Genomic DNA, 21,747 nt, shown 5'->3' with positions numbered 1-21,747 from the left:
GAAATGCATCCGCCATGCACCGCAGCACCACATTGGAACGTTCTGGATACATACCTGCATTGTCCTTGCAGATGCTAGAGGAGTTGCTGTTCTCGTTACTTTGGTATAGACACTGGGTTCTATTTTCTTGTGGAGTAGGTGAGGTCTGAGTCATCCCTTCTTCCAGGGCTTGCTTCATCCAACGCTGCAACAGAACTAGACTACATCAATGTGCAGTCCCCCAGTGCTTTACATGTACATGTACAGGGTGCACTCACGAACTCCTAAACTTCGGACAGCAGGGCAGACTCCTACAGAGCTCTGCATCAACTGCGTCATGTATTCCCAGCCACAAACCTTGGTATGAAGCTGGGCCCAAAGACTACAAGGAATGGTTCTGAATTGGTGCTCCAGATTAGACAGGTGCTATACACCTGCATCAATAATATACAGGTACAATCTCATTAGAACATAGATTTACAAAACCCAGAGATTAGGTAGCCAGGGAACTCTAAAAGGTTTCTTTTTTTTTAAAAAGCAGATACAGGAAAGTATGGATATTTAGAACTTGTCCACAGAATATGCCTTCTGCACAAAGCCCAGCTTCATGCACAGGAGGGGAAGTCAGATCCCCACTCCACTTGCTCTGGAAGATGTATCAGAAGCAAGGAGAGTTTCTATCCTACTGTGTAGGGCAAGGAAGTGACAAGCTGACTCAAGTGCAGTTCTCCCAGGAGTGTGTTTGCTATCAGAGAGCAGCAATGAACATGCAAACCTGAGAGTGTGGGAGCTACAGTTTAAGAGGGGCTGGCCAGGAGGAGAAAAATCAAAGTGGATCCTACTCAGGAGACTGAGCAGGGGTGGGGGAAAAATATGAAAAATCATTGTGGGGGGGCAACAGAGTGAGAGGACATGATCCCCCATGAACAGGTGGAGCAGAGCCAACCTACATCACTTCACCTGCCAAATGTACTGGCTTCTCCACCTGCTGCAATGCAGCTGTATGGGGACACGAAATTCTACAGTAAGTGACCTTTGACAGCACAAGTTCTCCAACTGTTTCCAGTTATGTGAAGTAACATAAGCAGCTCGGGAGAGAAGCCAAAAAAGTGCTGAGGACCATGCAGGTGAGACAGTGACGGGCCGATGAAACTAAGCCCTCCAAGAAAGGGAGTGAAACACCCTAAGAGAAAACGAATGACTTTTCAGCATTTCAGAATCAGACAATGAGGTGTGATGGCCTTGTTTTTATCTAATTAGCATTGTTTATATAATCCCTTCTGAGGATCTCACAGCACTTTATAAATTATGCCTCATATCACCCCCTTGAGTGAGGTAATCCTATTTTACAGATGTGTAAACTGAGGCACAGAGAGGGACCTGACCAAGGTCACTCAGAGTCTGGAAAAACAAGAACTTATCATTCTACATTCAGTCTGGGCACAACAAACAACTTAGAGACGCTGGTTTTATGGTTCCTTACAACAATTTGTAACACACCTCACTGCCTGCTAACCCTTCATTTTAAGTGGTCTCCTACAGCACGTGAACCCCTTATGCTTAATCTGTCGCACCTTGTATTTAGCTTGGACACTCTGATTACCTTCTAAACACCTGAGGAAGAGCTTTGTGAAACTGGAAAGCTTATCCCTTCCACCAGCTGAAGTTGGTCCAGTACAAGATATTCCCTCACGTACCTTCTCTCTCATATCCTGGGACCAACATGGCTACAACCACACTACAAACAAAAATCACGACCAGCTTGCTCCTCCAGATCACGGCTTACAAAACAGTATCTTCATTTTATCTGCCTGGATTCATTCTGAATTTTAGCCAAGCAGCAGGAGAGGTAAAGATGGTTGGATGACAGAGTTATATGTTCACATACATCATCAACAGTGACAGAACCAATCTCCGTAGAACCCTAAATAGGCGAGGCCCCCGGCTAATCGTAATTCCTCCTTGCACTGACTAGGACCCAGTCATAAGAAATGAAGGGATTCACTCTTGCGAGTTTGTCCAATCAGTTAATCCATGTCATGGAGTCAGGAACACCTTGTGACCAAATCCAGTTCTTACAGTCTCAGTAAAAGAGTGGCATCCATCATACAGAATGCTGACCTCTCTATCAGGTTAGGATATGCAATCACACTGGAAGATGAAAAATCCGTTATCACAAAGCTGCCCCTGAAGCTGTTCAGATCCCCACCGCCACATGGGGAGAGGCGGGATTAGGTTTCAGAGGATGATCTCAGCCTTTCAAGCTGGGTTGGCCCCTCACTCCAGAAAGGAGCAGTGAGAACTAACCAGGCTACCTGGCCGGGATCTCAGCCAAGAGGCCGAGCACATGGCTCTCCCCTTGTTCTGGTGCTGCCTGCTGCGCACAGGAGAGACCGGGCTCTAGTGCGCTGGATCTCGGGGGACAGGAAAGCATTCTGATCAGGGGCTGGACACACCAGACTCTCTAGCCCTTGAACTTCTCCCTACCGGGCAATTCCTCAACGCATCCAGACACAAGAAGAGAGCTTTCTTCTCTGCTTCCTTTACAGCCCCGGCACACCCACTCCAGGCCTCAGGGGCACTTCAGCACATTCAGACCCAGGTTCCAATCTCCTCCTTCGTTACCATTTCACTTTTCTGTGAGCTCTGGGAACGGTCCACAAGGAATCTGAGAACATGCACTAACACTCAGCGTGTCCTCACCCTCAACTCCACTGATCTCACTCTACAGCAGTGTTTCTCAACCTTTTTGATACCAGGGACCAACTTGCTGCCTTCCTAAACTGTCAGGGAGATCTCAGGGACCAGCAAGGAAGCCGACACGGCCTGGCGCCGGTCCACAGACCAGTCACTGAGAAACACTGCCCTAGAGTACACAGCAATATGCTGAAGTAGGGCGAACGCATTGTGATTGCATGGTGACAATCTTAACACAACAAGCCTTTACAAGAAAGCGCTGATGATAAAATAAAGTAAGTATTGAAGCCCTGAAGGAAGAGGACATGAGCAGACATACCTTTTTACAGGAGCTGTATATCCCATCTGGTTGAAGCGGCCTTCGGCGTCTCTCAGGGATGAAGGGCGAGCCAAAGCGGATGTAGTGTTTGGGTGTGGTACAAATCAGTGGGGAGTGGATAAGACCTGGCAACATGTTGAGGGTTGTTGCCAAAACGGTTGGGTCTGTAGTAATTCGTAAAGGACACTCGATGGGGCATTCCTGCTTTTCTGCCTTGTCATTCAGCCATTCTGTAACTAGATACTGAAGCAGAGAGTGCAATTACAAATACAGCAGGAGCAGGTGAAGAATGACAGCAGTAAAACAGAGTATGTAAGGGCTCCTGCCCAAGACACACCACACCAAGCACTCCGTTATGTTCTGCAGGGAATGCAAGGGGTGAGGAACCTGACAGATCTCATCACAGACAGCAGTGATGTCCTCAAGGAAACACCCCGGAAGAGAACTATGTTAGCACTATGCATCAGATTCACGGAAAGTCTACTGTAAACTCCTTTTGCACAACCCAGCCTTCTCCCTCGGGGCCTGGCACGGCACAGCCCACCCCCTCCCATGTTTGATGGAGACTCTCACACCCCCTTACCTTTTTAGTTTTGGGGTACTTTACTGTGGCCCGGTTAGACTGGGATCCTGTGGCCAGCATCACAGTTGGGTCAGACCCCATCGATTGCTTACTTTCTCCTGTACCCTCTATGCTGCTGACATCTGCGGCAGGTACTGAGCTGATGCTGCTTCCCTCCTCTGGGACAGCCTGGGAGAGCTCAGTCTGCTGGGAAATGGCCTGCTTCTGCCTTCTCAATCTTTGTGCTGAACTGGTCCGATATCGAGAAAAACGACTTTTGGGTCGGGGCCTGGAGGGTTTGGCTGGAACTGGCTTCGTGATCGTCTTTTCCGGAACTGCATCCTACAATGCAAAGCAGGTCATCCATATGGGCATTTCTAAGGTTCCCACTTCCTCTCCTTGTTTCGGGCATGTCTAGCTAGCTTTGTACGACTGGACCCTTCTAACGCTGGGCTCTGAGGGGGCTGGGCAGAGGTATGGCTTCAGGAATCCTCTTGAAGTGCTGGACACTTCTGTGCCTCAGTTTATTGCCTTTTCTCACGTCTGCAGTAGCAAGCATCTCCCCTCTGGGGTGGGAAAGGGACCGACAGGCAGACTCAGGAATGGTCTCGGCTTCAACAAGAACATATCAAAACGCAGCAGCCTGAGACTTACCAACTGTGTGAAAGTAACTTGCCATTCCTGAGCGCGGCTAGCACTGACAACGACCTGTCCACATCCCCACCCCCAGGGGACTTTGGCAATAGGCATTCAGCTCCAGCACAGAGTGGTTAACTGAAACTGAGCAAAGGCCTTCCTCCCTGGTTCCAGCGCCAGCAGCCAGCTGGAAATCACATCAGCGCACTACAAAGATTCAGACCCTTGGCCACTAGATATTAATCCTTGCAACACACCAAAGGGGCTGTGGTTGAACTCGCCTTGGTGTAAGCAATGCAACAACCCTACCCCAACTTACTACTGCCTGTGTGGACCGCCGTGTGTTCACCCCAACATTGTTGCTGCCGTTAGGAGTGCTTGGAGCAGCCCCACTTAAAGCTGAACTGACGTCTTCAGCTTCAGGAGTCTCCATTTTCAACTCCTCTAGTTCAGAAGCCTCAGGGTTAACGATGAATTCAGCATCTGTGCTGCTCCGATCTGAGGGCTGCTCTCGTCTTCTCTTTCTCTTCTCCAAGTTTTCAAACATGTGCATGATGGCTTCTACCTTCCTCTCCTCCCGGGACTAGCACACACAAGAATATGTCCAAGTCAGCAATACCAGGCAAGGAAGAGAACAGGAAAGGGTAAGAAAAAGAACAGGAGTACGGTGTGGGGGAGGGGCCCTGGACAGGGTATGGTCCACCAAGGTGATGGTGCAGAAGGGCAGTGGGGAGGATTATGGATTCATGAAGAACTGGAATGCCACATAGTGAAAGGAGACTGCTTGAATTAGACTGTCTCAACTTAAAGAATTAAGGGACCAGCCTCCTGGCATTAGAACTGGCAGACTTATTAGCCTGGTCTTAAGCTAGTAGGAGAGAAGGAGACCTTTTATGTAACCCAAACAACCCGGCATCTCTCTCCAACACGAACAACAGAGTCACGTTTTACTATTGCCTCAGTTGAGATCAGTGGGACATTCAAGTGCAGCACCCTCCGCATAGGAGAGTTGCTGATGGAGCATTCTTCATGATTGGCCTTCAGCTTTTGAATTCATGCTTCCCACCCTGCTTGATTCGACGTACCCTGAATCTGTTGATTTCCTGGACATGCCTTACTGAAATCAAGGTAGATGACATCTACTGCATTTCTTTTGTCTAAAAAATCAGTTATCTTCTCAAAGGAGATCAGGTTGGTCTGGCACGATTTATCTTTTGTAAAACCATGCTGTATTTTATCCCAATTATTGTTTACCTATATGTCCTTAACTATTTTCTCCTTCAAAATTTGTTCCAAGACCTTGCATATAATTGAGGTGAAAGTAACAGGGCTGTAGTTTCCTGGATCACTTTTTTCCCTTCTTAAAAATAGCTACTATATTAGCAATTTTATATTTTATATTAGCAATTCATAGGGTACGACCCCCGAGTTTATAGATTCATTAAAAATCCTTGCTATTGGGCTTAAAATTTAATGCATTAGTTCCTTTAATATTCTTGGATGGAGATTATCTGGGCCCCTCGATTTAGTCCCATTAAGACGTTTGAGTTTGACTTCCATCTCAGATGTGGTATTTTCTATATCATTTCCATTAGCCACGCTGCCACTATTCCCAAACTCCTCATTACCCTTATTAAAAACTGAGGCAAAGTATTTGTTTAGGTGTTGGGCCATGCCTAGATTATCTTTAATCTCCACCCCACCCTCAGTCTTTAGCAGTCCCACTTCTTTTGTTTTATTTTTATTTATATGGCTATAGAACCTTTTACTATTGGTTTTAATCTCCTTTGCAAGGTCCAACTCTACTTGGTTTTTGGCAGTTCTCACTTTATCCCTACACTTTCTGACCTCCAAGAGGTTGCTTTCCTTGCTGATCCCTCCCATCTTCCATTCCTTGTAGGCTTTCTGTTTTCTCTTAATCCCGTTTGAGATGCTCTCTCATCCAACTTGGTCTGCAACCCTTCCCCATGAATTTTTTCCCTTGCTTGGGATGCAGGCTTCAGAGAGCTTCTGCAACATTGACAAAGTAATCCTGTCTCCCCCACATTCAGATTCTTGAGTTCTTCAGTCCAGTCCACTTCCCTTCCCTAATAATTCCCTTCTTTTTTTAAAGTTTGCCCTTTTGAAATCAAAGACTCTTGTTGCAGATCTATTTATGTTTATCCTTCCATTTAGTTTAAACTGAATTACTTATGATCACTCAAACCAACGTTGTCCCCCTACAACCAACTCTTCTATGAGGTCCTCACTACTCACCAATACCAAATCTAAAATGGCATCACCTCCTGTTGGTTCGGCAACTATTTGATGAAGAAACCTGTCAGCTGTCACATCCAGGAAAATCCACCTCCTGCTATTATTAGGAACACTTGCCCTTCAATCTATACCCGGGAAGTTAAAGTCTCCCATAATCACACAATTCCCAGTAGTGTTTATGTCACTGGAAACACTGAAGAAGTCTCTATCCAAATAGAATCCTTGGAGTCTGTAGCATGCCCCAAGTACTATCCCAGATGAACCTCTGGTAGCTTCTTCCTCAAAGTGATTTTGACCCAGATACTATTTTATCCATTCCATAATTTCTTTATAATCTACCTCATCATTAATATATAATGCTCCACCACCTTTACCTTGATTTCTGTCTTTCCTGAACAGCACAGACCCTTCAATACCTGTATTCAAATCAGGACTACTATTCCACAATGTCTCTGTTATCCCTCTAATACAGTGGTCCACATGGCCTCCAGCTGGGGAGGGGAGTGGGGCCATGGTCGGGGGCACTGCGGTTGGGGCTGGGAGCTGAGGCTGGGAGTGGGGCTGCTATGGCCAGGGGGCCAGGCGCCAAGGGGGGGGGGGGGCAAAGGGGGACTGGGCACCAAGACCATGTGCTGCAACTGGGGCCGTGGTTGGGGACTGGGCCCAGAGCAGAGCTTGGGGCAGAATGGCGCTCCCTCCCCACCACCCATGGGGGTGGGCCTGGGCACTACGGTGTTCCCTCCCCCCCCCAAAAAAAAAACCCCATTCCTCTATGCCCCCCTTGGGGGGGTGTGCCTCATAGTTTGGGGACCTCTGCTCTAATACCTACTCTCACTTCCTGCACCAGTAGTTCTAGTTCCTCCATTTTGTTATCCAGGCTCCTTGCATTGATATACAAACATCATAGTTGTTTCTGCTTGGCTTTGCCCAGATTCCTCATCCAATTCGGTAGTCATTCTATTGCCAGTATTGCCTACCCTGTAGGCTCTAAGGTCAGAAGGGACCAATATGATCATCTAGTTTGATCTCCTTCACAACACAGGCCACAGAACCTCACCCACCCACTTCTGTAACAGACCCCTGACCTCTGACTGAGTTATTAAAGTCCTCAAATCATGGTTTAAAGACTTTAAGGTACAGAGAATCCACCAGCAAGTGAGCCATGCCCCATGCTACAGAGGAATGTGAAAACCCCCCAGAGCCTTTGCCAATCTGCCCTGGAGGGAAATTTCTTCCTGACCCCAAATATGGTGATCAGTTAAACCCTGAGCATGTGGGCAAGACTCACCAGCCAGACACCCAAGAAATAACTCAGAACCCACCCCATATGCCATCCCTTCACAGCCACTGGCATATCTACCACCAGTAGTCAAAAATCAGTCAGTTAGCTTTACTGGTATTGGCATAATCTTTCCTGTTCATGTCCATTCTCCTACCACCTGCTCTTCCTTTCTCCATTGCTGTATTCTCTCTCTCAATTTTCCTCCTGGTCAATATTAGAATCAGGCATGGAGATTACATGAGCGTCTCCCAACTGTCTCCCCTGAGTTCTGTGTTTAAAGTGGTTTTAATCAGCTGTGCCAACCTCCACTTCAGAACTCTATTTACCTTCCTATTCAGATGGAGTCCATTCTACGAGACCAGTCCTCTATCCATGAATGCCTCCCCAGGGGTCGAACATCCCAAAGCCCTCACTATAGCACCACTGCCTGAACCAGCTGTTGATCATCATAATCTTGTCTCACCTTCGTTCTCCTCCTCTAGTGACAGGCAGAATCCCACTGAAGATCACCTGAGCCTCCATTTCTTTAAGCATCTTCCCCAGCCTGGCAAAATCTCCCGTGATGCATTCCAGGGAGAATCGGGCAGTATCATTTGTTCCCACATGAAGGACCGTCAGTGGATTCTTTCCTGCTCCCATTAGGATCCTCTTCAGCTCAAGCCCACATCCCGCATCTCAGCCCTGGTAGACAGCACACCCTTCTGTTCTCCAGATCAGCTGTGGGGACAGGCCTGTCTGTTCTGAGTAGGGGAGTGACCAGTCACATAGACCTGGGGTTGGTGGGATTCTCCAGCTACTTCCTGATCTTTCCGGCTGCAAGTCCTCTTATCTTTTGTTCTTCTTTGCAATCTTCTGAGAGTCATCCTGTATCTTCTGGGGCTCTGAACTCTGGCTATCTCCACTGACTCATCCCCTCTTATAGGGTTAGCTGCTCTTCTCTTCTTCCTTGCCCTCCCCCACCTTCTATTATGCCTGTTGTTTCCCTTCTTCATTTTCCAACGCAACAAACCTGTTCCTGAGCTCTTATTTCTCCTTCACTAGCTGGTCTTTTTCTCTGCTGGTTCTGATAGTCACATGCTTCCACTGGCCATTTTCCTCATGCAGCTGTCTACCCTCTGGGTTCTCCAGTACAGCTTGCATCTGCGAATCTTGACTTTTCCCTTCAACATCTCTTGCCTCCGCCATCATCTACTCAAATCCCCTTTGAAACTCAACCACAGTTTCAATCCTGTGAATATGACCTACATTCCTTGGTTCCTAGATATATGCATTTACATTTAGCTGGATTAAAACACAAGTGTTTGCTTAGACTCCGTTTACAAAGCAACCCAGATCACTCTGAATCAGTGACCTGTTCTCTACATTATTTACCAATTCTTGTGTCAGCTGTAAACTTCATTAGTGGTGATTTTATGTTTTCGTCCAGGTCCCTGATAAAAAAAGTTGATGAGAGTAGGGAGAAGAACTGATCCCTGCAGGACGCCAATGGAGACAGACTCAATGTGTTGAAGCAGGCATTTAGGAAAGGGCTAAGGCACTTCGAGGAACAGGCGAGATGGGAGATTTTGAATTGTTTGGTGGCAGGTACATGGTGGGATGGAGTACGTACTGCTGTTATTTTTATTGCATTTTTAATTAATGCCAAGGACACATCCCAGGATAGAAATCCTCTTGAGATATATACATAAAAAACCAATCCTGAGTTATACAGAAAACTTTACAATCCAGAAAAGCAACACAAATGCTATAAAGAAGGCACAATAGACTACAACTCTTCTGGAAAAATGCCAGGAAGGACTGTAGTGTTGATTCAAGGGTCTCCTCAAAGATCTGAGGATAAAAAGAAAGTAACCACACCAGAAACCCATAGCAGCTAGGGATGCAAGCAAAAGGCCAGAAAAAGAGCAAAAGGACTGTGTGTTGCTAGAAATCTAAGCAGACTGAGAAGGACTTTTACAACTACTTGTGCACAAACGAGACTCACTAATAAAAGATACAGAGAAGACATGCATCCTTGCGCATTAGCTACCTTGCAGAAAAGTTGGAGGGAATTCAGAAAGAAATAAAATGGTCAGAGACCTGGAGGGATTGATGTATGGGTGCGAGGAAAGATTAAACCAATCTAAGTATCTATAAACTTGGCTAGGCTACCGGGGGTGGGGGGGGAGAGGGGGAGCAGCCATACGGACATGATAGTAACCTAAAAATATTTACTTTGAAGTGTTTGGATACAGGGAGTGAGGAAAAATTACTGAGTGACCAAGAAGGGAGTTAGGACTAAATGGATGAAACCAAGAAAGGAAAACATTCTTGCCAACTGGATGTTATAGGCTGTGGGACAGTCCCCCAAAGTAAGGGTAGTTGCTTCTTTAACTTGGGAACAATCCTGTCCTAGTCCCTAGATTTTCTCCATCTCTAACTTGCAGGAGCCTAACCAGCTGGGATGTGAACTCTGCCTGGTTCACCCTTCCTGACAAAAGTCAATGGTTTCAGACAGTTTGGAATCATGTCACAAAATCTGCCCTCTGTGACCTGCTCCATCCTATATACCTGCCATCAAAAAAGAAAATACAGATCAGAGTAGATGAGGTACTCACCCGTCTGCTGTGAACCAGGGCTCCCTGCTCATCCACAGCCTCCTCCTCTCTTTCCCCCTCCTCTTGCTTCTGTTCCTTGTCTGCAGCCTAAAGAGCAGAGAGAAGCAGTCCCCATTGCAAAACGAAAATATGGAGGAGTTTGAAAATGACTAGGGTTAGTTTTGGTATCTCACTTGGATGAAGCTTAAGAAAGAGCTGTTGCAATTCTTATTCTGGAGACTACAGAGCCTTATAGAACCATATTCCTTCACCATGAATGACCAAGCACCTGGCATTGTAAGGTGTCCAATTTTACCTCATTGTCACTGGCTGCAGTAGGTCCCTCTGGAACTTCTTCTGCCTGCTGGTTGCTGTTCTCATCTGATGCAACGCCCTGCTGTTCCAATTCTAGTTCCCTCCTACGGGCTTTCCGACGCCTTGTTTCTGCCCCAATCATCAGTGCGCTTAGAACAGGTGGAGGTAGGTGTTCTGCAGCATTCGGGCTCCGTTTCTGTACAGGGCAATTCCTGTTCCCCTTGTGACATGCACAGTCCACTTTATAGTTGCTGGTCCAAAACACAAACATTATCTGTGTCACTCCTCATTTCTCAGCCCTCCTACAGAGACATTCAATGCATCTCCTACTACAGATCTCACCAGGAGCCAAGGCAAAGAGAGCCTGCTACCTTCCAGCCTCTATCACAGAAGAGGACAGTAGAACCGGGCAGAATAAAATGCATGAAAATGCAATTCCGCAGCTAAGTGAGCAAAATATAAGAAAAGAGGAAGGGGCTGGAGCAGGAGGAAATCTGTGCCAGGAGACCAGCACAGAGCTGGTGAGATGAGGGACTCACCAGATGCTGTACTCGTAGTCAAAGGCGATGGTGACCTCTGTGTCCTTAGCAATGGACGCAACAGCATAGATACACAGGTGGATCATCCCATCAGCAATCACATGACGGACCTTCACAAACAAAGCAGACAGACACTGACACCCCAAGAGAGATGTTCCTCACTCCAAAGGGAGAAGTCTCCTTCCAGGGAGTTCCGGCGTAGTGTGCTAAAATTACCCTCTCGATTCTCCCTGCTTTTCTGCCCTCGTCCTATCCCAGACCACTCCTACACCTTGACCAGAGGAACCCGACAAGTCTTCCCTTCCCTAGCTCTCTCAGGCCCTGTGTTGCCCAAGCTCTTCCCCCTCCCCAGCCCCTTCTCATCTTCAGTCTTCAGGCAGCTAAATGGGAAAAAGCTTTGCAGCCCTCAGCTGGATTATCAAGTTCCTCTCCCGTCTCTTTACTGACATTACCTGTGCTCACTACATTTTATTCAGAGTGTGGGTGCTTGTGAAAAGGGCTATACTGGCCTGTGTTTCCACTGAAGGGGAGCAGGAAGTTTACCTCTGCATTTGGTGTACAGGAACGCCTGATGAACCTGGCGTCATTGCCAAAGGTGCGGGCATCCACACACATCTCAACACCATGGAACTTGGAGTAGAACAGCACAAAGGGGTATGGCCTAGGGAAGTAACAAAGTCTTGTAATTCCCCCCCCCCGACTCAATTTGAACCACCAATGTAACAGCCAGCTTTTACTGACCAGGAATGTGGGAAGCAGCTCTTCCTTTGCTGCTTTCACTCAGGGAGCTCATGCAGTGCCTAACTCTTAATACAAACAGATCTACCCCAAAAAGAGAAGAGATTTTTATTCCATAAATGGACAAACACAGAAGAGCATAAGAACAGTCATCTGGGGCCAGTCCACTGGTCTAGCCCCGTATCCTGTCTTCCGACGGAGGCCGGTGCCAGAAGCTTCAGAGAGTGAACAGAACAGGCGAATTTACCCAGTGAACTGTCCACTGTTGTCCAATCCCAGCTTCTGGCACTTAGTGGGCCAGGGACACCCAGAGCATGGGCTGCATCCCTGACCATCTTGGCTAATAGCCACTGATGGACCTATCCTCCATGAACATATCTGATTCTTTTTCAAACCCAATTATACTTTTGGCCTTCACAACATCCCTGGCAACGAGTGCTGCAAGATGACTGTGGATTGCGTGAAGAAGTGCTTTGTTATATTTGTTTTAAACCTGCTGCCTATTAATTGCATTGCATGATCACTGGTTTGTGTGTTATATGAAGGAGAAAGTAACACTTCCTTTTCACTTTCTCCACACCGGTCATGATTTGATAGATCTCTATCATATCCCCACTCAGTCACCTCTCTTCCAAGCTGAATAGTCTCTCTCATATGGAAGCTGTTTCATACCACTAATCATTTTTGTTGCCCCCCCCCATCCTTTCCCAATTCTAATGTATCTTTTTTGAGATGGGATGACCAGAAACACACAAGTATTCAAGGTGTGGGCATACCATGGATGTACATAGCGGCATTATATTTTCTGTTCTATTATTTCTCTCTTTCCTAATGGTCCCTAATATTCTGTTAGCTTTTTTTGATTGCTGCTGCATTTTGAGCAGATGTTTTCAGAAAACTATCAATCGTGATGCTAAGATCTCTTTCTAGAGTGATAACAACTAATTCAGACCCCATCATTTTGTATGTATAGCTGCGATTATGTTTTCCAATGTGCATTACTTTGCATTTATCAACACTGAATTTCACCTGCCATTTTGTTGCCCAGTCATCCATGTTTGAGATCTCTTTGTAACTCTTCGCAATCAGCTTTGGACTTAACTATCTTGAGTAATTTTGTTTCATCTGTAAACTTTGCCACCTCACTGTTTACTCTCCTTTTCCAGATAATTAGGAATATGTTGAACAGCACTGGCCCCAGTACAGATTGTTGGGGGACCCTGCTATTTACCTCTCTCTACTGTGAAACATGACCATTTATTCCTACCCTTTGTTACCTATCTTTTAAACAGTTATCGATCCATGAGAGGACCCTTATCCCATAACTCCTTACTTTGCTTAAGAGTTTTTGGAGAGGGATCTTCTCAAAGGCTTTCTGAAAGTCCAAGTGCACTATATCCACTGAATCACTTTCATTCATATGTTTGTTGACATCCTCAAAGAATTCAAATAGATTGGCGAGGCATGATTTCCCTTTACAAAAGCTAGGTTGACTCTTCCCTAACATCTTGTGTTCATATATGTGTCTGGTAATTCTGTTCTTTGCTATAATTTCAACCAATCTGCCTGGTACTGAAGTTAGGCTTACCGGCCTGTAACTGCCTGTATTGCCTCTGGAGACTTTTTTTTTTTTTTTTTAAATCAGTGACACACGAACTATCCACCAGTTATCTGGAACAGAGGCTGATTTAAGCGATAGATTACACACCGCAGTTAGCAGTTCTGTAATTTCACATTTGAGTTCCTTCAGAACTCTTGGGTGAATACCATCTGGTCCTGGTGACTTATTACTGTTTAATTTATCAATTTGTTCCAAAACCTCCTGTACTGACACCTCAGTCTGAGACAACTCCTCAGCTTTGTCACCTAAAAAGAATGCCTTAGTTGTGGGAATCTCCCTCAACTTGATCTGCACTGTTTTGAATCTTTTTTACTTTTCTATGCATAGCACAACTGTATGAACCCTGCGGCAGAATCTCTGGCAGAGAGTGGTTCCCCCATAGAGATCCTCAGTCACTCCATGCCCCTTGTGCTCTCACACTGGTCATTGCATAGTACTCTTACTTTTTGAAGAAATGCCCATTGACCTCAAACTGCTGCCGTAACATAACCTTTCCTCGATATTCAATTATAAGGGTATCTAATGCCAAGTCTCTTGCTGCCCTCAAGATCTTCCGGTGCTTCTGAACCCGAGTCACTCTTCCCAGCTGCAACTGCAATGGAAACCAGAACAAAACAAGAGAACTCAAAATGGAACCTCATGCAACAGCCCTGTAGACTTTATCCTGTGATTTACATATGAACAAACTGATTTCTGCTAATAGTACCTGGGAATTCTGACCAGCTCGTTACCAGTCACTCCAAGACAGACACTTGGGCAACGACATGACCATGAAACAATGTTTATTCAAGGGAACAGGAAAATGTACGTGCGTTTACCCAAACATGTCCTTTCTTCAATTAATAAGGCCCACAGATCCATTACAATAATCAGTATTTCAGCCTGCTTGCCACACCACACCTGACAATCATTGGCATAGAAGAATGCCCTACCACTTTAAGTTCCTTCCCTCCAGCTGAGATAATTTCCACAGCCAGGATAATTCAAAATGACTTTCGTAACTTACAAATTGAAGAAAAAGCACAATTTCTCTCACTGCTGAGCCTGGTAAATTCTTCCTAATGACAACAAACCCAAATCCTTGGAAGTCAATTTCCTTCTCTCTTCTGGATGATCCCTGTGTCTCCAGGATGGGTTCGATCTGTGGACCTTAATACTTGAAGAAAGTGAATTTTCAGGTAAGCATGGATAAAACTTTCCTATTTTTCTTCATGCTAAGGTCCACAGAGCTGTTACAGTGGGATTGTCAAAGCATTGTGCCTTCAGGGTGGGAAGGAGGATCACCCTTTTAATGTTTGGACACTCAAAATGAGGTAGATTATATATAAATTATCTTCCATCTTCCTCTGAACACCAATTCATGGAGAAGACTTCAGCTAAAAGAAAAGAAATGGCATTGGCTAAGACTGGATGATCAATATACCAACTTGGTGAATTTATGTATTGTTGGCCTCATGCCTGTCTAGCAAATCTCAATTACACAAGATGTGACTACTCTGCCCCAAGACTGTCAGTGTTCCCAAGGGCTGGATTGCTTCACTGAAGGAAGAATGTTTTTTGAACTAACATAGGAAATGAATGCTATGACAGATGTGAGGATTGCCTGGTTGAGTTAAAAGTACAATACTGTGGCTCACTGGAGAAAGCTCCGAACTTAAAACAAAAAACACACTTCTGATTAGAGACAGCAGATATCAGGAGGCCTACTCTGATGGATATAAAGTGTTATAACACTTCCTGCAGGGGTTCAATCCGGCCAGTGCTGTAAGGAGCAGAATGAGATTTCAAAGGGTATGTACACACTGATAGCAGCAAAATCGCCGCCGTCAGATTGAACAATCCAGATTGATTGAGCAGCAGTGAAGACCCGCTCAATCGATCTGGAAGTCGATTCAATTAAACCACCTCCCTAAAATGCATAGCGCTGCATCGAGAGGTACGCACTTCCCATTGGCGCAGCACAGTGGAGACAGCACTCTAAAGGGAAGTTACGAAGTTGACGGGAGTTATGCAAGCTACACTGCGTAGCTTGCATAACTCCCATTGACTGTCACCGAATTTCGCCAGCAGTGCAGACCAGGCCAGAGTCACGGCTCTGTGACTTTGTATGGTAGGAATCAGACTGATGCCCAAAGGTTTAATGTTGATTTGTACAAAACTTCCTTTTTTGGACATGCTGAGAACACTGTACTACAGCGACTTGTTCTTTTTGCTTGGACACTCTTGTACACCCACAATAAAAACCTCTTGGAGGAATTCAAGTCTATGCTTCATTAGTTTAACATGGTAGTTATACTATGGACTTTGCACCAGGCAGTCGAGTACGCTCTCTATTGTGGTCCAGGAGAGCAATAATCACTTCATCCAAGTATTTATTTTAAACCAGTCTGGTTCCAGATGAAAACAGCTTTCAATAGCAGACCTCTTCTATGAGAAAAACATCCAAAGCACCAATGCTAGGCTAATCCAGCCTGAAAGCCATAGCCTCTACAGCCAGAAAGGTATAAACAGCATCACTACTGCTCTCTCCTTTCTATCCAGGGAGCAGTGGAAAAGGTGGGAAGACATACAGGAGGGATTTTGCCCAGCTTTTTGAAGTGTCATTCATTTCCTTACATCCCAGGTCCTGTTACAGTGAGATCCCACAGGGTACTTTATTGTTTCCTGATGCAAAAAGGTCCATCACCAGCCCACCAAATGGATTTATGATGAGCAAGGTATTTCTGGGTGTAGGAGACACTCTGCCAATCTTTGATGGGTAGTGAACAGTGAGATGGGAAACTCTGCTCTGCCTAGGACAGAATTCCTCTTTGCGGTAAGGCTGATCATGTTTTTCATTATTATGAAAATCGTATGAGACACACATGCTGATTGTTGGACCAATACAGCTCTGTTTTCTATGGAAAAAACAAAAAATCATTGTGTCCCAGTGGTGGATGCTGTGTTCTCCTTCTGGTATCCATTCCTTGAACTGAATTGGGAAGATCACTTAAAAAAAATTTGATTCTCTGCATTTACCAGCTGTGGGAGTGAAGAATATGCAACTGGAACTAGATCTCTGCCAATGCATGAAACAGGGTGAGATGCAGAAGGGATACCAAGAATTACTGGATAGATATCTCACAAACTCTGGATCATTGAAGCATGCCTGTATATGAGATCAGAATTCCAAACAGGGTCCAGTAAGAACTGGATTTTTGTTTGTGACACTTCTTGTTTTCCATTATGGCCATTCTTCACTTTCTTTTAACGTTTTTCTGATCTGAGACCTTTTTCCTGATAGGATTCATCCTCAGTCCAGGCCTATGATAGACTTTCCTGGCACCAGGAGTCCATCCTTGATCAAAGATATGCTACGAACCATATCACTGTGTTTCCTTCACTTTTTCTGCACAGACCTTTATCAGATATATTATCGAAGAACAAAAGTGACTTTCTTCTTCCCTAGAGACAACAACATTATTGTTACCATGTCCTGAAAGGAGACTCTGGGAGGACATGTAAGATCAAATGGTAAAGATCGAAGTTCGAAAAGGAGAGAGGCTGTCAGCCATCTACAAAATATAAGAATGATCAGAAAATGGTTAAGTGGAAATGCAATGTTTTGATGACAAGCCTCCTTCAGGAACTTATTTAGATGTTTCATACAGGGCTTAGCTCTGCTTGTCCATGATTCTCTGAGGCTAAAAATAGGATGGGGACCAGGTTGTAGTACTCTGATCTGAAATTCACAATGGATTACTTCATTCATGTCATGGCCTTTCCATGGGTTGTTGAGACTGTGAATGGGACAAAATTCATCCTGAAATTCTTCTACAGTCCCCTCTGGACAATGTCCAATGACTTCATTTAGCCAAAGCTATAGACAGCCCTTTTGCTCTCAAATTCAAACAGTGAGGCACCAATCTGGGATCTAATTCCAGATAGTGCTTGTCAGAAGACCTGTAGAAAGCTCTGAGGCACCTGAGGGCGGCTACTGACCCCGCACTTGTTCTAGCTACCACTTGCAAAGAGGAATTTTCTCCTATTGTACTTCATAACGTGCTTCAACTTGCCATATTACACTTCTATTCCTTTCTATAGTGTCTGGCAGGAGTCAGGATTAAAAGGCAACTTTTCTGACAATGCGGAATAGCCTCCGGTTTTTGTGAAGTTCCCGTTGTATCACTAAGATAGCTGGGAATCAGATGCTCAAACAAATCCGTTTGAAGGACCAAAGCCCCATTTACCTGCATGAAAAAGATCTAAACCCCTGGTTCTCTCTCTCTCTCTCTCTCTCTCTCTCTCCAGGGAGAAGCTGTTAGGCTGTGTGGATTTTTTAGGCTGAGAGGACTACACTTGTAACACTGTCCACCCGTGCTCGCACTGCTGAGGACAGCCTGAAGGGCTGTTCATGTTTGTTTATTTTTGTCAGACTGCCCCCTGAGAGTTTTCATGCCTGAAGGAGGGGGCTAAGGCCAGTACTGCTTGGACTCAGCTGCTTGTGAAGGACCTGCATAGTGAAGAGGCCATTCTCAGATAAAAATCTCCCCCAGTTAGAAATGCTGAGTCCTTGACCATCAGGGAAAATAGCCCCACTTATCTTTGTTAGTGACAACAGGACAAATGTTGTCTGGTGCGCACTGAGGAACCTCCTGGCCTTATAAAGTTCAGACCGTGTGGGTGGTGGTAGGTTTGAAAGAAGTAAATGGTAGAGGCCCCTTACAGCCTGTCAATTCTTCCTCATCTGGGCAGCTGTCACTCATCACTCCATAGCTATCTGCTGGGAGGAGGTGGAGGTGAGGCGTGGCAACCTGCAACAGAAGCTGTGAGCAATAACCTGGACATTGGGCATGGCGATCCGCAGCAGTAGCTGGTGATGACAACTTGATACTTTCCCAGTCTTTTAGGTCTGCCAGGACACCTCTTCCCCTCTTATATACCTTCCCAGTGTGTATGAGGAGAGATACACAGCTATAAATTGTCTAAGGCAATGCAGACCTCCTAAGGGTAATGTTATAGTACTCGTTACACTCTGGACTGACAGTCTAGCCTCTTTTTTTGGTTTTGATAAAAAAATTAGTGTTTACTATTTGATTCTCTAACTTGGATGTGGAATGTTTGCCTTCCTTTCCTAAAGAGGAAGAATTCCCTTGGAGGTGGGGGAGATAAGACAAGGTCAGCTCCCAGACTACTGCACTGGGCGGCACAGAATGGGGAGGTGGTGAGCAGCCCTCAGTGCTGAAAGAACAGGTCCTGGACTATTTAGAAAGGCTGGACATGCACAAGTCCATGGGGCCGGATGCAATCCATCCGAGGGTGCTGAGGGAGTTGGCTGATGTGATTGCAGAGCCATTGGCCATTATCTTTGAAAACTTGTGGCGATTGGGGGAAATCCAGGACGATTGTAAAAAGGCAAATATAGTGCCCATCTTCAGAAAAGGGAAGGAGGAAAAACGGAGGAACTACAGATCAGTGAGCCTCATTTCAGTTCCCGGAAAAATCATGGAGCAGGTCCTCAAGGAATCCATTTTGAGACACTTGGAAGAGAGGAAGGTGATCAGAAACCGTTAGCATGGATTCACCAAGGACAAGTCATGTCTGACCAACTTGATTGCCTTCTATGATGAGATGAATGGCTCTGTGGATGTGGAGAAAGTGGTGGACGTGATATACCTTGATTTTAGCAAAGCTTTTTATATGGTCACCCACAGTATTCTTATCAGCAAGTTAAATAAGCAGGGGTTGAATGAATGGACTATAAGATGGATAAAAAGCCGGTTAGACCATCGGGTTCAATGTGTAGTGATCAATGGCTCAATGTCTAATCCACTGCAAGTAACAAGCGGAGTGCCCCAGGGGTTGGCGCTGGGCCTGGTTTTGTTCAACACCTTCATTAATGATCTGGAGGATGGGATAGATTGCACCCTCAGAAGTCTGCAGATGACACTAAGCTAGGGGGAGTGACAGATACACTGTAGGGCAGTGATAGGATACGGTGTGACCTATACAAATTGGAGGATTGAGTCAAAAGAAATCTGATGAGGTTCAACAAGGACAAGTGCAGAGTCCTGCACTTAGGACGGAAGAATCCCATGCACTGCTACACACTGGGGACTGACGGGCTAGGCAGCAGTTCTGCAGAAAAGGACCTGGGGGTAACAGTGGATAAGAAGCTGGATATGAGTCAGCAGTGTGCCCTGGTTGTCAAGAAGGCTAATAGCATATTGGGTTACATTAGTAGGAGCATTGCCAGCAGATGGAGGGAAGTGATTATTCCCCTCTATTCGGCATTGGTGAGGCCACATTTGTCCAGTTTTGGGCCCCCCACTATCCAAAGGATGTGGAGAAATTGGAGAGGGCAACAAAAATGATGAGGGGGCTGGAGCACAAGACTTATGAGGAGAGGCTGAAGGAACTAGGCTTGTTCAGTCTGCAGAAGAGAAGAATGGGGGGGGAGGGGGATTTGATAGCAGCCTTTAACTACCTAAAAAGGGGGTTCCAGGGAGGATGGAGCTAGGCCAGAGGTTCCCAACCTTCTTGAGTGTGCAGACCCCTTTTCAACCTCCAAATATTTCACAGACCACCACATGCTACTAGTTTTATTTGAAATTGTACATTTCCTTGGTGAGGATATTATTTTTCTTTTCCGCAGACTCCCTGTAGTAGCCTCACGGACCACCAGGGATCCGCAGATCACAGATTGGAAACCACTGAGCTAGGCTGTTCTTAGTGGTACAAGATGACCGAATTCAGAGCAATGGTCTCAAGTTGCAGTGGGGGAGGTCTAGCTTGGATATAAGGAAAAACTTGTTCACTAGGAGGGTGGTGAAGCACCGGAATGAGTTACCTAGAGAAGTGGTGGAATCTCCATCTTTAGAGGGTTTTAAGGCCAGGCTTGACAAAGCCCTGGGTGGGATGATTTAGTTGGGGTTGCCTCAGCTTTGATCAGGGAGTTGTTCCAACCCTGATCATCTATGATTCTATATGCATGCTTACAAGAATTCAATGTCTATGGCCTGATCTTTCTGCAGTGATCTGCCATGTTGCACTCTGAAGGTGAGCAGGAAAATGGTGCTGAGTTTATTACTCATTTTATCTCCCTTTGGGAGCTTGTCCATATGGATCCCACTTCAGAGGGAGGAGCAAACGAGCTGAGATCACTCTGACAGCATTTCAAGTAGCTAGCAATCTCCCTGTGCTCAAAGAGGTTGGGCTTGTCTTTCTCTCTTCCTCCACATGGGCCCCTTCTGGGTCTCTCAAGGAACGAACTGGGCTGAGACTCCAGGATGGCCTCCTCAGAAGCTCTACCCCCTCTATTGCATTGGAGCCACATGAGCAATAGAAGTCTGTTTCCCTTGGATAAGAGTAGGGTCTACTGAGGGGGAAGAGCATAATAGAGGTAGCAGCAGGGGAAAGCCCCCTTGCTGCACTCTGTGGCATTGGCAGCAACACTGCTGTACCTTGTGCCCTCCATCCACAACCCGCAGTAAGTGAAGGGGGAGGAAGCAGTCAAGCTCCACAGTCAGAGAGCTGGCTGCTGTTGCAGGCTATAGGGACTACAGAACTATCTTCCACCAGGTGTTCTATCCTTCTGACATCACTCTCCTTTTGGAGATGGGGGAGCGGGGCTGCCTGCCACAGAGCCACTTCTTTCCAATCCTGCTGGGCTCTCTTTCTGCTAGGGGATGGGGGGCCAAGGCAACCCCTGCCGGACTGGGCTGCATCTTGCCCAGCAGAGCTGGCTGACATTCGATAAGGGGGGAGCGGGAGACAGACCTTTCCTTTCATCGCTGGCCTTTCTTGGCCTAGCTCACTCCCTGAAGTCTACAAGGCACCAGCTGATGCAAAGGCCGCAAAAGGAGGGAGCAAAGCTGAGGTGACAACCCCCTCAAAAACCCTGCACAGCCCTGGGACACAGCTGGGAATTAGGTAAGACACTGAGTCCAACTGCTAGTCTACAGCAAAATCCGGAATGTCCCTCAGAAAAATCTTTGCAGCAGGGAGGGCTGGCTGAGCCAGCTATAAAGGCAGAAAAAACTGGAGGGAACATCAGGAGGCAAGAAGTCACCACTGCTCCAGTGACTGACAGGTCTGGGTTCTGCCCCTAAGCTGCAAGGCTGACGGGCCCATTGCAATGGATGTGTGGACCTTGGCACGAAAAAGAAAACAGATTCCAGAAAGGCACAAAACATCCCTTATGTAGCAGCACTGGTTTGGCTGGGCCAGGAAGGTTTCTGGACCTATA

The 21,747-nt window shown here is 46.1% G+C and overlaps 1 protein-coding gene across 7 annotated transcripts in view; it reads right to left on the bottom strand.

The window, feature by feature from the left end:
* Positions 1 to 21,747, bottom strand: part of SETD5 (SET domain containing 5) — a 98,408-nt gene that overhangs the window by 24,275 nt on the left and 52,386 nt on the right. For all 7 annotated transcript variants that reach the window (XR_010918427.1, XR_010918428.1, XM_067540523.1 and 4 more), the window contains exons 9-17: positions 13,964 to 14,112; positions 11,705 to 11,822; positions 11,162 to 11,271; positions 10,624 to 10,873; positions 10,329 to 10,415; positions 4,513 to 4,776; positions 3,579 to 3,899; positions 2,996 to 3,238; positions 55 to 184 (exon numbers count right to left, since the gene is read on the bottom strand). Coding sequence is in view for 5 of the 7 variants with exons in the window: in XM_067540523.1 (XP_067396624.1) it covers positions 55 to 184; positions 2,996 to 3,238; positions 3,579 to 3,899; positions 4,513 to 4,776; positions 10,329 to 10,415; positions 10,624 to 10,873; positions 11,162 to 11,271; positions 11,705 to 11,822; positions 13,964 to 14,112 (1,672 nt within the window). In the remaining 2 variants the exon portion in view is untranslated. The remainder of the gene's footprint in view (positions 1 to 54; positions 185 to 2,995; positions 3,239 to 3,578; positions 3,900 to 4,512; positions 4,777 to 10,328; positions 10,416 to 10,623; positions 10,874 to 11,161; positions 11,272 to 11,704; positions 11,823 to 13,963; positions 14,113 to 21,747) is intronic.

This window comes from Emydura macquarii, unplaced genomic scaffold (assembly GCF_026122565.2).
Source record: "Emydura macquarii macquarii isolate MOO-44397 ecotype Brisbane River unplaced genomic scaffold, CSIRO-AGI_Emac_v2 contig_71, whole genome shotgun sequence".
Lineage (NCBI taxonomy): Eukaryota > Metazoa > Chordata > Testudines > Chelidae > Emydura > Emydura macquarii.
The sequence above is the reverse complement of the archived record's forward strand: the minus strand, read 5'-3'. Positions and strand labels throughout refer to the sequence as shown.